The sequence below is a fragment of the Cetorhinus maximus genome, unplaced genomic scaffold (assembly GCF_964194155.1).
Source record: "Cetorhinus maximus unplaced genomic scaffold, sCetMax3.hap1.1 HAP1_SCAFFOLD_747, whole genome shotgun sequence".
Classification (NCBI taxonomy): domain Eukaryota; kingdom Metazoa; phylum Chordata; class Chondrichthyes; order Lamniformes; family Cetorhinidae; genus Cetorhinus; species Cetorhinus maximus.
In genome coordinates this window covers 20,001-34,283 of record NW_027596689.1, presented here as the reverse complement: position 1 = coordinate 34,283, position 14,283 = coordinate 20,001, and the positions used below count along the sequence as shown (strand labels likewise).

The 14,283-nt window shown below is 55.6% G+C and overlaps 1 protein-coding gene across 1 annotated transcript in view; it reads right to left on the bottom strand.

Annotated features, from left to right (window-relative positions):
• Positions 1–4,501: 4,501 nt before the first annotated feature.
• LOC144674672 (A disintegrin and metalloproteinase with thrombospondin motifs 5-like) overlaps positions 4,502–14,283 on the bottom strand; it is an 11,395-nt gene continuing 1,613 nt past the window's right edge. The window contains exons 2-6 of the mRNA XM_078535914.1: positions 11,692–11,966; positions 10,758–10,944; positions 6,991–7,160; positions 5,745–5,920; positions 4,502–5,387 (exon numbers count right to left, since the gene is read on the bottom strand). Coding sequence (XP_078392040.1) covers positions 4,502–5,387; positions 5,745–5,920; positions 6,991–7,160; positions 10,758–10,944; positions 11,692–11,966 — 1,694 coding nt within the window. The remainder of the gene's footprint in view (positions 5,388–5,744; positions 5,921–6,990; positions 7,161–10,757; positions 10,945–11,691; positions 11,967–14,283) is intronic.

Genomic DNA, 14,283 nt, shown 5'->3' with positions numbered 1-14,283 from the left:
AAGGTTGTAGGGGTTGGAGGAGGTTACAGAGATAGGGAGGGTTGTAGGGGCTGGAGGAGGTTACAGAGATAGGGAAGATTGTAGGGGTTGGAGGAGGTTACAGAGATAGGGAAGGTTGGAGGAGGTTACAGAGATAGGGAGGGTTGTAGGGGCTGGAGGAGGTTACAGAGATAGGGAAGATTGTAGGGGTTGGAGGAGGTTACAGAGATAGGGAAGGTTGGAGGAGGTTACAGAGATAGGGAGGGTTGTAGGGGCTGGAGGAGGTTACAGAGATAGGGAGGAGTGTAGGGGCTGGAGGAGGTTACAGAGATAGGGAAGGTTGTAGGGGTTGGAGGAGGTTACAGAGATAGGGAGGGTTGTAGGGGCTGGAGGAGGTTACAGAAATGGGGAGAGTTGTAGGGGCTGGAGGAGGTTACAGCGATAGGGAGGGTTGTAGGGGCTGGAGGAGGTTACAGAAATGGGGAGGGTTGTAGGGGCTGGAGGAGGTTACAGCGATAGGGAGGGTTGTAGGGGCTGGAGGAGGTTACAGAGATAGGGAAGGTTGTAGGGGTTGGAGGAGGTTACAGAGATAGGGAGGGTTGTAGGGGCTGGAGGAGGTTACAGAGATAGGGAAGATTGTAGGGGTTGGAGGAGGTTACAGAGATAGGGAAGGTTGGAGGAGGTTACAGAGATAGGGAGGGTTGTAGGGGCTGGAGGAGGTTACAGAGATAGGGAAGATTGTAGGGGTTGGAGGAGGTTACAGAGATAGGGAAGGTTGGAGGAGGTTACAGAGATAGGGAGGGTTGTAGGGGCTGGAGGAGGTTACAGAGATAGGGAGGAGTGTAGGGGCTGGAGGAGGTTACAGAGATAGGGAAGGTTGTAGGGGTTGGAGGAGGTTACAGAGATAGGGAGGGTTGTAGGGGCTGGAGGAGGTTACAGAAATGGGGAGAGTTGTAGGGGCTGGAGGAGGTTACAGCGATAGGGAGGGTTGTAGGGGCTGGAGGAGGTTACAGAAATGGGGAGGGTTGTAGGGGCTGGAGGAGGTTACAGCGATAGGGAGGGTTGTAGGGGCTGGAGGAGGTTACAGAGATAGGGAAGGTTGTAGGGGTTGGAGGAGGTTACAGAGATAGGGAGGGTTGTAGGGGCTGGAGGAGGTTACAGAGATAGGGAAGGTTGTAGGGGTTGGAGGAGGTTACAGAGATAGGGAGGGTTGTGGGGGATGGAGGAGGTTACAGAGATAGGGAAGATTGTAGGGGTTGGAGGAGGTTACAGAGATAGGGAAGGTTGGAGGAGGTTACAGAGATAGGGAGGGTTGTAGGGGCTGGAGGAGGTTACAGAGATAGGGAAGATTGTAGGGGTTGCAGGAGGTTACAGAGATAGGGAAAGTTGGAGGAGGTTACAGAGATAGGGAGGAGTGTAGGGGCTGGAGGAGGTTACAGAGATAGGGAGGAGTGTAGGGGCTGGAGGAGGTTACAGAGATAGGGAAGGTTGTAGGGGTTGGAGGAGGTTACAGAGATAGGGAGGGTTGTAGGGGCTGGAGGAGGTTACAGAAATGGGGAGGGTTGTAGGGGCTGGAGGAGGTTACAGCGATAGGGAGGGTTGTAGGGGCTGGAGGAGGTTACAGAGATAGGGAAGGTTGTAGGGGTTGGAGGAGGTTACAGAGATAGGGAGGGTTGTAGGGGCTGGAGGAGGTTACAGAGATAGGGAAGGTTGTAGGGGTTGGAGGAGGTTACAGACATAGGGAGTGTTGTAGGGGCTGGAGGAGGTTACAGAGATAGGGAGGGGTGTAGGGACTGGAGGAGGTTACAGAGATAGGGAGGGGTGTAGGGGCTGGAGGAGGTTCCAGAGATAGGGAGGGGTGTAGGGGCTGGAGGAGGTTACAGAGATAGGGAGGGTTGTAGGGGCTGGAGGAGGTTACAGAGATAGGGAGGGTTGTAGGGGCTGGAGGATGTTACAGTGATAGGGAGGGTTGTAGGGGCTGGAGGAGGTTACAGAGATAGGGAAGGTTGTAGGGGTTGGAGGAGGTTACAGAGATAGGGAGGGGTGTAGGGGCTGGAGGAGGTTACAGAGATAGGGAGGGGTGTAGGGGCTGGAGGAGGTTACAGAGATAGGGAGGAGTGTAGGGGCTGGAGGAGGTTACAGAGATAGGGAGGGGTGTAGGGCTGGAGGAGGTTACAGAGATAGGGAGGAGTGTAGGGGTTGGAGGAGGTTACAGAGATAGGGAGGGGGATAAATTGGGCTGGTGGGATTGAAGAATTGGAGACAATGTTTTTCATTGGGATCGAGGGATCGGGGAGAAGGTGGGCGGGGGGGATCGGGGGGCTGTTGAAGGGTGGGGATGGCATTATGTTGAGGGACCCATGTGCTGCCCGGGTTGATGTTTCCCCATTGGCTGTCCCCCCTCTCCAGGCCCAGTATGAAGAGTTCTCGGTCGAACCCCCGCTTGATGAGATTTGGAGCCAAGACGAGGTGGACCCGCCTTCTCTGGACCCCAGCGGACCCCAGCTCAGCTGCCCCCTGGATCAGCCGCCCTCGGGAGGGGGAGAAGTGGGCCGAGACCCTGAACCCTGTGCCCTGGAGCCCCCGGCCCTGAGTCAGGACAAGGGGGCCGAGGACGGGCAGGCCGGCTGCTCGGCTGCGGCGGGCTTCACCGGGCGGGAGGAGGCCGTCCAGAGGAGCGGGGGAGGGGGGAACGCGGGCTGCTGCCCCGCAGCCGGGCGGGGGGCTCCCCTGGAGGGCTGCGGGGAAGCTGGGCGTGGCTGCTGTTCGGCCAGGGAAGCCTTCACCGTGCAGGAGGAGGAGGAGGGGGAGGGGTCTCGGCTGCCCCCCGAGGCGGGGCGGGCTCCGGCCTGGGCCCCCATGCGGCTGGAGCAGTCTCCGGGCAGGGTCCACCAGGCCAAGTCCCTGCCCGTGGTGCCCCCCAAGCCCCACTACGCCAAGCTGCCGCCGGCCCTGAAGGGGAGGCGGAGGCCCGAGCCCCCGGAGGCCCTTGCGGCCGAGCGCCGCCCCCGGCAGCCCCCCACTTCGGACGGGGGCGCCCTCCGCTCCTCCCCCACCGGGCGCCGCCACGCCTGGCGGAGCAGCGGCAGCCTCTCCTTTGACGAGGCCGTGGCCCTGGCCCGGGAGCGCAAGAACGCCGCCCCCCGCCGCGCCCCGCCGGCCATCGCCCGGGGGGACTCCCTCCCCGGCCCCGGCCCCCAGGGACCCCAGGGACCCCCGCCCCCAGGGACCCCCGCCCCCAGGGACCGGCTCAGCCTCCCCCAGTTCCCCGACCCGGCCCGGCCTCCACACGGGGAGGCCGTCCCGGACTGCCTGGCCCGCTGCCGCTCCCTGGTGCTGGAGAGCGAGGAGGCGGAGTGAGGGCCCTGTCGGGGCCGGGGATGAGGGGAGGCGAGCACCGGAGAGCGGGAGGAGGAGTTTGTTGTTGTGGAGATGGGCGGGGCTGGGGGGAGTGGGGGGCGGGGCTGGGGGAGTGGGGGCGGGGCTGGGGAGGTGGGGGGCGGGGCTGGGGAGGTGGGGGCGGGGCTGGGAGTGTGGGCGGGAAGGAGGAGGAGGAGGGTTGCCGTGGTAACGCGAGAGGAGCCCGCCGATCGACGCTCCGAGGGCCTCTGGCAGAGCGCGAAGGTGAGCGGGACATGGAGTAATGCTGCGGGGTGGGGTGTCAGCCCGCACGCCCTCCCGCTGGGGCTGGGGCTGGGGCTGGGGCTGGGAGGCTATAAGGTGGATGAATTAATAAACCTGGAATGAGAAACGAACGACAGAGTATCTCCGATTCTTGTGAAAGCCCCATCCGGGTCCACCGGCGAGGGGGGAGGGGGAGGGGAATCGGCCTCGCTCAGCCAGCCCCGGGATCACACGTGACTCCGGGCCCTGGCCAATCAGCTCGCTCCTTCCAACGGCCTCAGGCGCGCGGCCCGGAGAGCCGGACGTTGCCGGCGGAGAGACAAGGGAAAGGCTTGTAGATGGTACACACGCTGCTGCTACTGTGCGTCGGTGGTGGAGGGAGTGAATGTTTGTGGAAGGGGCATCAATCAAGCGGGGCTGCTTTGTCCTGGACGGTGTCGAGCTTCTCGAGTGTTGTGGGAGCTGCAACTCATCCAGGCAATTGGAGAGTATTCCATCACACTCCTGACTTGTGCCTTGTAGATGGTGGACAGGCTTTGGGGAGTCAGGAGGTGAGTTACTCTCCGCAGAGTAACTACGAAAATTGCTCTTTTCTCAGTCAAGGAACAGACATAGGTGAATGTTTTGCCAAATATCAATTTATTTCAATAAAGTATTTCAAGAAATGCAAAGGCAGCAAAATATAATATTATTGTAGAGAAGCATGATTCCGATTTGGTCTGTGTTCAGATGCAATGTTGATGAGCACATTTAAGATTCACCCTGTACCTGTCCTGGGAGTGTTTAATGGTTCTGGGTCAGGGGGGATCTGACGGGGATGAGAAAGGCGGGTCAGATACTAATGGGTTCCCCCTGCCCACACCACACACCTGCTCCCCCCCCATCTCCCCCCCTCCCATCAGCACCTCCCCGCCACACACAGTGCCACGGCCGACGGCTTGTACTGGCGATCGCACCCCTCCGAGCGAGCGCCCCTCCCGTCTTGGCAGATCAGCCTGCGCACCCTCCAGCCCACTCCGCAGCTCACCGCGCAAGCCTGCCAGGGGCCTGTCCACCAGCTGGCGATGGCGTTGCCGATGGGAGGGGCGCTGGGTTTGCCTGGCGTGGGGCTGGGCACTTTGGGGCTGGTCAGTGCAGTGGGCACTGTGGAGCTGGGCACTTTGGGGCTGGTCAGTGCAGTGGGCACTGTGGAGCTGGGCACTTTGGGGCTGGTCAGTGCAGTGGGCACTGTGGAGCTGGGCACTTTGGGGCTGGTCAGTGCAGTGGGCGCTGTGGAGCTGGGCACTTTGGGGCTGGTCAGTGCAGTGGGCACTGTGGAGCTGGGCACTTTGGGGCTGGTCAGTGCAGTGGGCTCAGTGCCGTTGGGCTGGCGTGTGGGACTGTCTCCGAGAGCGGGCCCTCTGCCCAGGACCCCTAGTCCACCCCCCTGCCCTGGGCTTCCTCCCTCCGCCCTGCGCACGTAGTAAGAGTAGATGACACTGACCGCCCTCCGCCTGTTGGGGTTGTAGACCTGCAGGGTCAGCGGCTCGGTCAGCGCCCCCCGGGTGATGGCCCACAGCTCGTCCCGCTTGAGTCCCCAGCCGCTGTAGCCCAGGGCCACCCCGGCCACGCTGACCAGGCTCTCGAAGCCCGAGATCTGGTTGTTCCCGTTGAGGACGTAGGCCCCGTCCGCCCTCTTCAGCGCCAGGTAGGCCGTGAACCGAGCCTGCCCTCGCCTGAACTCCTGGCGCGCTTTGAGATTGGCAGCTCCGGCCGGGATGGTGACCACGTCGCTGTAGTTGACCCTGGAAGAGATTCGGGAGAGAGTTTAGCCCTTCCGTGGCCGAGCGGCCTCCGCGATCGACCCTGACCAACGGGGACGGGGGGGGGGTGGGGTGGGGGGCAAGAGGCCAGGCTTTCGAGGGGTTCGAGAAGCCCGAGCGGATCGGGGGAGGCCCAAGTGGGATGGCAAAGGTCACCGAGGTGGGGTCGGAGGTCACGAGGGGCCAAGGGCTGAGGTGGTGGTCGAGGCCCAACGGGTGGAGCGCCAGGGCCTGGGGGAGTTCAAGGGTCAAGGGGGACCGAGCGGGGTGGGAGGTCAGGAGGGTCAGGCGGTTGGGGGGGTGGGGTCGGGGGTCGGTGGGGGTCAGGCTTTGACTCACGTCCTGCTCCGGTAGCGCCTGACGACTTTCCGACAGGCAGAGTCTTCCCCTCCGCATTCCCCGCATTTGTTGTACATCTTCCTGGACCCGATGACCCCGTCGCAGCCGGTCTTGACACAGCGGCTCCTGACGCAGACAGCGTCACTATGAGGGCTGCATCGCGTCCCGTCCTTCACCTGCAAAGGGGCAGACGGAAGGGTTCAGAGGTCAGCCAGAGCAGTCAAGGGTCATTGACATCACTGCAGGAGTTCCTCAGGGTTAGTGTCCTCGGCCCAACCATCTTCAGCTGCTTCATCAATGACCTTCCTTCCATCATAAGGTCAGAAGTGGGGATGTTCGCTGATGTTTGCACAATAGTCAGCACCATTCGCAACTCCTCAGATACTGAAGCAGTCCATGTCCAAATGCAGCAAGACCTGGACAATATCCAGGCTTGGGCTGACAAGTGGCAAGTAACATTCGTGCCACACAAGTGCCAGGCAATGACCATCTCCAACAAGAGAGAATCCAACCATCCCCCCTTGACATTCAATGGCATTACCATCACTGAATCCCCCACTATCAACATCCTGGGGGTTACCATTGACCAGAAACTGAACTGGACCAGCCATATAAATACTGTGGCTACAAGAGCAGGTCAGAGGCTGGGAATCCTGCGGAGAGTAACTCACCTCCTGACTCCCCAAAGCCTGTCCACCATCTACAAGGCACAAGTCAGGAGTGTGATGGGACACTCCCCACTTGCCTGGATGAGTTGCAGCTCCCACAACACTCAAGAAGCTCGACTCTGTCCAGGACAAAGTAGCCCCGCTTGACTGGCACCCCATCCACAAACATTCACTCCCTCCACCACCGATGCACAGTAGCAGCAGTGTGTGTACCATCTACAAGATGCACTGCAGGAATTCACCAAGGCTCCTTCCACAGCACCTTCCAAACCCACGGCCACTACCATCTAGAAGGACAAGGGCAGCAGATAGATGGGAACACCACCACCTGGAAGTTCCCTTCCAAGTCACTCACCATCCTGACTTGGAAATATATCGGCCGTTCCTTCACTGTCACTGGGTCCAAATCCTGGAACTCCATCCCTAACAGCGCGGTGGGTGTACCTACACCACATGGACTTCAGTGGTTCAAGAAGGCAGCTCACCACCACCTTCTCAAGGGGCAATTAGGGATGGGTAATGAATCCTGGCCCAGCCAGCAGTGTTCACAGCTCAAGAATGAATGAAAAGAAACTGACCCTGATATTGAAAACAGTGACTTGAGATGTGCCCTTGAGGATGCAGTGCAGTTTGCAGAGGTCAGCTTCGCGAATGCCATGGTAATAAGGCTCCCACTCCTGGAATATGTCCTCCTCATCCGGGTCAGGTCCATTTCTGGCCGCACACTGTTCCTCTCGAAATGTCCGACCTGTGAGAGGGTCAAAGAATCAGAGTTTGCCAACGCTTTACCCGAGATACACTTGGGATCTTCGTGTGTAAGTATGTGTGCGTGTGAGTGACTGTGTCTGTGTGTGTCTGTGAGTGTGTGTGTGTGTCTGCGTGTGTATGAGTGAGTGTGTCTGTGTGTGTGTCTGCGTGTATGTGTGTGTGTCTGCATGTGTGTGTGTCTGCGTGTGTGCGAGTGTGTGTGTGTATGTGTGTGTGTGTATGTATGAGTGAGTGTGTGGATGTGTGTCTGCATGTGTGTGAGTGTGTGTGTGTCTGTGAGTGTGTGTGCCTGCATGTGTATGAGTGAGTGTGTGCGTGAGTTTGTGTGTGTGAGTGTGTCTGCATGTGTGTGAGAGTCTGTGTGTGTGTGGGTGTCTGTGTGTTTGTGTGTGTGAGTGTGTGAGTGTGTGCGTGTGAGTGTGTCTGCATGTGTGTGAGAGTCTGTGAGTCTGTGTCTGTGGGTGTCTGTGTGTTTGTGTGTCTGCGTGTGTGTGAGTGTGTGTCTGTGTGTGTGTATGACTATGTGTGTGTGTGTGTGTGACTATGTGTGTGTGTCTGTGTGTGTTTGTGTGTGTGACTGTGTGTGTGTGTGTCTGCGTGTGTGTGTCTGCATGTGTGTTTGTGTGTCTGTGTGTGTGTGAGTGTGTGTGTGTTTCTGTGTGGGTGAGGGAGAAAGAGTGTAAGTGTGTCTGCATATCAGTGTGCCTGTGTATGTGTGTCTGTGAGTGTGTGTGTGTGACTGTTTGTCTGTGTAGTAAGTGTGTGTCTACTTGTGAGTGTGTGAGTGTGTGTCTGTGTGAGTGTGTGTCTGAGTGTGTGTGTATGTGAGAGAGAGTGTGTTTGTATGTGTGTGTGAGAAAGTGTGTGTGAGAGAGAAACTGTGTGTGAGTGTGTGTGTGTGAGAGAGTGTGACTGTGTGTGAGTGGGTGTATGTGAGTGTGTGTGTGAGAGAGAGTGTGAGTGTCTGTGAGTGTATGTTACAGTGTGTGAGTGTAAGTGTAACAGTGTGAGAAAGTGCATGTGACAGTATGAGTGTAAGCCACAGCATGTATGAATGTGAGAGAGTGTATGTCACAGTGTGTGTGAGTGTGTATGTGTGAGTGTGTGTGTCTACCTGTGTGTATGTGTGTGCCTGCGAGCGTGTGTGTGAGTATGTGTGTGAGTGTGTTTGTGTGTTTCAGTGTGTGCGTGTGTGTCTGTGTGTGTGTTTGTCTGCATGTGAGTGTGTGCCTGTGTGTGTGTGAATATCTCCGTGTGTGTGCGTGTGTGTGTGTCTACGGGCGTGTGTGTGTGACTGTGTGTGTGAGTCAGTGCGTGTGTGTGAGTGAGTGTGTGTATCTGCGTGCATGTTTGCCTGTGTGTGTGTGTCTGAGTGTGCGTGTGTGCCTGTGTGTGTGCGTGTGAGAGAGAGAGTGTGAGTATGTGTGTGTGTGTGTGTGTGAGGGAGAGAGTGTGTGTTTGTGTGTGTGTGATAGTGTGTTTGCGTGTGTGCGTGTGTGAGAGAGTGTGAGTGTGTCTGCATATGTGTGTGTGTGTGCCTGTGTGTGTGTGTGAGTGAGTGCATGTGTGTGAGTGAGTGCGTGTATCTGCGTGCATGTTTGCCTGTGTGTGGGTGTGTCTGTGTGTCTGAGTGTGCGTGTGTGCCTGTGTGTGTGTGTATGAGAGAGAGTGTGAGTGTCTGTGTGTGTGTGAGAGAGTGTGAGTGTGTCTGCGTATGTGTGTGTGAGTGTGTGTGTCTGTGTGAGTGTATGTCTGAGTGTCCGTGTGTGTGCCTGTGTGTGTGTGTGTGTGTGTGTGTGGGAGAAAATGTGTATGAGAGAGAAACGGTGTGTTTGAGTGTGTGTGAGAGAGTGAGAGTGTCTGTGAGTGTATGTTACATTGTGTGAGTGTAAGTGTGTCAGTGTGAGAGAGTGCATGTCACTCTGTGAGTGTGAAAGAGTGTATGTGACAGTGTGAGTGTGAGTGTATGTCACAGTGTCTGTGAGTGTGTATGTGTGAGTGTGTGAGTGTGTCTGTGTATTTCAGTGTGTGTCTGCATGTTTGTGTGTCTGCCTGTGTGTGCCTGTTCATGTGTGTGTGAGAATGTGCGTGTGACTGTGTGTGTGTGTGTGTGCATGTGTGTGAGTGTCTGTCTGTGTATGTGTGTGAGTGTGTGTATGTCTCTGTGTGTGTGCGTGCATGTTTGCCTGTGTGTGTGTCTGAGTGTGCGTGTGTGCCTGTGTGTGTGTGTGTGTGTGTGTGTGTCTGCGTGTATGTGTGTGTGAGGGTGTGAGTGTGTGTGTGTGTTTGTGTATGTGTGTGTGTCTGCATGTGTGTGTCTGTGTGTGTGTGTGACTGTGTGTCTGCATGTGTGTGTGTCTTGTGTGTGTGAGTGTGTGTCGGCATGTGTGTGTGACTGTGTGTGTGTGTGTCCGTGCGTGTGTGTGTGTGTTGCGTGTGTGTCTGTGTGTGAGTGAGTGCGTGTGTCTACATGTGTGCTTATGTGTCTGTGTGTGTGTGTTTCTGAGTGGGTGAGGGAGAATGATTGTAAGTGTGTCTGCGTGTGTGTGTGCCTGTGTGCGTGTGTCTTTGAGTGTGTGTGTGTGACTGTTTGTCTGTGTAGTGAGTGTGTGTTTGTGAGTGTGTGTCTGAGCATGTGTGTGTATGTGAGAGTGTGTGAGAGAGTGTGAGTGTGTGTGAGAGTGTGCGTGTGTCTGTGTGTGTGTGTAAGAGTGTGAGTGTGTGTGTGAATGTGTGTGAGAGAGAGTGTGTGTGTAAGAGAGTATTTGTATGTGTGTGTCTGAGTGAGTGTGTGTGTGTCTGCGTGTGTGTATGTGTGTGTGTGAGAAAGTGTGTTTGAGAGAGAAACTGTGTGTGTAAGTGTGTGTGTGTGAGAGAGCGTGTGAGTGTCTGTGAGTGTATGTTACAGTGTGAGTGTAAGTGTGTCAGTGTGAGAGAGTGCATGTCACAGTGTGTGTGTGAGTGTGTGTCTGTGTGTGTGTGAGTGTGTGTATGTCTCTGTGAGTGTGTGTGTGTGTGTACAGGCATGTTTGCCTGTGTGTGTGTGTCTGAGTGTGCGTTTGTGCCTGTGTGTGTGTGAGAGAGAGAGAGACAGTGTATGTGTGTGTGTATGTGTGAGGGAGAGAGTGTATGTTTGTGTGTGTGAGAGAGTGTTTGTGTATGTGTCTGCGTGTATGTGTGTGTGAGTGTGTGTGTGTTTGTGCATGCATGTGTGTGAGAAAGTGTGACTGTGTGTCTGCAAGTGTGTGTGTTGGCATGTGTGTGTGAATGTGTGTGTGTCTACGAGCGTGTCTGTGAGTGTGTGTGAGAGTGTGTGTCTGTGAGTGTGTGTGTGAAAGAGTGTGAGTGTGTCTGCGTGTGTGAGTGTGTGTGTGTGAGAGAGTGTGTCAGTGTGTGTGAGTATGAGTGTGTGTGTGTGAATGTGTGTGTGTGAATAAAGCAGGGCGGACTGTAGAATCTTCAAAGTCAGCAGCGAGAGTGGGGGTCTGGGGGAAACAAAACATTGGATCTTGCTGTGCACGAGCATTGAAAGTGGGGGGGCTGAGGGCGACCCTGGATTTGAGAGTTCGAGCCTCACCATCGTTGTCCGGACAGGGAGACAAGTTACAGGACTGGAAAATATCTCTTCGTCCGCTACAATATCGCCCGAAGGCGGCAGGCACAGGATTATCACAGAAACGGCGAGAGAATTGTACACCTCCTCCACACGACCGGGAACAAGGGCCCCATGGAGCCCAGGAACCCCAATTCCCATCAACTGGCTTCTGTAAAAGAAATATATAGGCATCAGGTACAGAGTAAATCACCCTCTGCACTGTCCACATCAAACACTCCCAGTACAGGTACAGCACGGGGTTAGATACAGAGTAAAGCTCCCTCTACACTGTCCCCATCAAACACTCCCAGGACAGGTAGAGCACGGGGTTAGATACAGAGTAAAGCTCCCTCTACACTGTCCCCATCAAACACTCCCAGGACAGGTACAGCACGGGGTTAGATACAGAGTAAAGCTCCCTCTACACTGTCCCCATCAAACACTCCCAGGACAGGTACAGCACGGGGTTAGATACAGAGTAAAGCTCCCTCTACACCGTCCCCATCAAACACTCCCAGGACAGGTACAGCACGGGGTTAGATACAGAGTAAATCTCCCTCTACACCGTCCCCATCAAACACTCCCAGGACAGGTACAGCACGGGGTTAGATACAGAGTAAATCTCCCTCTACACCGTCCCCATCAAACACTCCCAGGACAGGTACAGCACGGGGTTAGATACAGAGTAAATCACCCTCTACACCGTCCCCTTCAAACACTCCCAGGACAGGTACAGCACGGGGTTAGATACAGAGTAAATCTCCCTCTACACTGTGCCCATCAAACACTCCCAGGACAGGTACAGCACGGGGTTAGATACAGAGTAAAGCTCCCTCTACACTGTCCCCATCAAACACTCCCAGGACAGGTACAGCACGGGGTTAGATAGAGTAAATCTCTCTCCGGAGTAACTCACCGCCTGTTGCCAGTTGGAGACACACTCTCCACTCAGACAGACCCTCCCTCCTCCGCAGTCTGTCCCATCGGCCGCGGGGAGGTTCTTGCTGGAGTGATGCCACTGACCCTGCCTCCTGGCCATACACCACAGCATGCGGCAGGGGTCACTCTCGGGCCTCCAGCGATGACCCGGTCCGAAGGAGAGGCGGCACTGCTGGTCAGCATCGTAGCTTCTCCCAGCGAGGGGCACGGAGGCGGAGAAAGAGACCAGGGGCTTGTTCAACAGGCAGTCCGCTGTGGGCAGAGAGGAGGATGGTCAGCTGGAGGCCGGGGAGAGAGGGAAACAGAGAGAGAGGGATGGAGGGAGAGAGACAGAGAGGGAGAGAGAGAGGGTGTAGTCGGTTCGGGGTGTTTATTTTTCGGGTATTTATATTCGGATGGCAGTGCAGCACTCCCTCAGTACTGACCCGCCGACAGTGCAGCACTCCCTCAATACTGACCCTCCGACAGTGCAGCACTCCCTCAGCACTGACCCTCCGACGGTGCAGCACTCCCTCAGTACTGACCCTCCGACAGTGCAGCACTCCCCCAGTACTGACCCTCCGACAGTGCGGCACTCCCTCAGTACTGACCCTCCGACAGTGCAACACTCCCTCAGTACTGACCCTCCGACGGTGCAGCACTCCCCCAGTACTGACCCTCCGACAGTGCGGCACTCCCCCAGTACTGACCCTCCGACAGTGCGGCACTCCCTCAGTACTGACCCTCCGACAGTGCAGCACTCCCTCAGTACTGACCCTCCGACAGTGCAGCACTCCCTCAGTACTGACCCTCTGACAGTGCGGCACTCCCTCAGTACTGACCCTCCGACAGTGCGGCACTCCCTCAGTACTGACCATCCTATACTTCAATTCTTTTATAGGGCATTCACATGTGCAGTGTTGTGAATGGCCTCCCCCTGTGTTTGCGTGTGTCTGTGTGCGTGTATGTGTGTGTCTGTGTCTGTCCGTGTATGTGTGTGTCTGTCCGTGTTTGTGTGTGTATCAATGTGTGTGTGTGTTTGGGTGTGTTTCTGTGTCTGTAGTGTGTGTGTCTGTGTGGTTCTGTGTCTGGCTGTGTGTGTCAGTATGTGTGTGTCTGTGTGTGTGTGTTTGTCTGTGTGTGTGTGTGTCTTTGTGTGTGTGTCTTTGTGTGTGTGTCTTTGTGTGTGTGTATGTGTGTGTGTGTGTCTGTGTGTGTGTGTCTGTGTGTGTGTGTGTGTGTCTGTGTGTGTGTGTCTGTGTCTGTGTGTGTCTGAGTGTGTGTGTGTCTGTGTGTGTGTGTGTGTCTGTGTCTGTGTGTGTCTGAGTGTGTCTGTGTGTGTGTGTGTGTGTGTCTGTGTGTGTCTGTGTGTGTGTGTGTGTGTCTGTGTGTGTGTGTGTGTGTGTATCTGTGTGTGTGTGTATCTGTGTGTGTGTGTTTCTGTGTGTGTGTGTGTCTGTGTGTGTGTGTGTGTCTGTGTGTGTGTGTCTGTGTGTGTGTGTGTCTGTGTGTGTGTGTGTGTGTGTATCTGTGTGTGTGTGTTTCTGTCTGTGTGTGTGTCTGTGTGTGTGTGTCTGTGTGTGTGTGTTTCTGTCTGTGTGTGTGTGTCTGTGTGTGGGCGTGTGTGCGTGCGTGTGTGTGTGTTTGTGTGTGTGTGTGTGTGTGTGTGTGTCTGTGTGTGTCTGTGCGTCTGTATGTGTGTGTGTGTCTGTGTGTGTGTATTTGTCTGTGTGTGTGTGTGTGTCTATGTGCGTGTGTCTGTGTGTGTCTGAGTGTGTGTGTGTCTGTGTGTGTGTGTGTGTGTCTGTGTCTGTGTGTGTCTGAGTGTGTGTGTGTCTGTGTGTGTGTGTGCGTGTGTGTGTTTGTGTTTCTGTCTGTGTGTGTGTGTTTCTGTCTGTGTGTGTGTCTGTGTGCGTGTGTGTGTCTGTGTGTGGGCGTGTGTGTGTGCGTGTGTGTGTTTGTGTGTGTGTGTGTGTCTGAGTGTCTGTGTGTCTGTGTGTGTCTGTGCATCTGTATGTGTGTGTGTGTGTGTCTGTGTGTGTGTGTGTCTATGTGTGTGTGTGTGTGTCTATGTGTGTGTGTGTGTGTGTCTATGTGTGTGTGTGTGTGTCTATGTGTGTGTGTGTGTGTCTATGTGTGTGTGTTTGTGTCTGTGTGTGTGTGTCTGTGTGTGTGTGTATTTGTGTCTGTGTGTCTGTGTGTGTATGTGTGTGTGTGTGTGTGTCTGTGCGTGTGTGTTTGTGTGTGTGTTTGTGTTTGTGTCTGTGTGTGTGTGTGTCTGTGTGTGTGTCTGTGTGTGTGTGTCTGTGTGTGTGTGTCTGTGTGTGTGTGTGTCTGTGTGTGTGTCTGTGTGTGTGTCTGTGTGTGTCTGTGTCTGTGTGTGTCTGTGTGTGTGTGTCTGTGTGTGTGTGTGTCTGTGTGTGTGTGTGTCTGTGTGTGTGTGTCTGTGTGTGTGTGTCTGTGTGTGTGTGTGTGTGTGTGTGTGTCTCTGTGTGTCTCTGTGTGTGTGTGTGTGTGTGTCTGTGTGTGTGTGTGTCTGTGTGTGTGTCTGTCTGTGTGTGTGTGTGTGTGTGTCTGTGTGTGTGTGTGT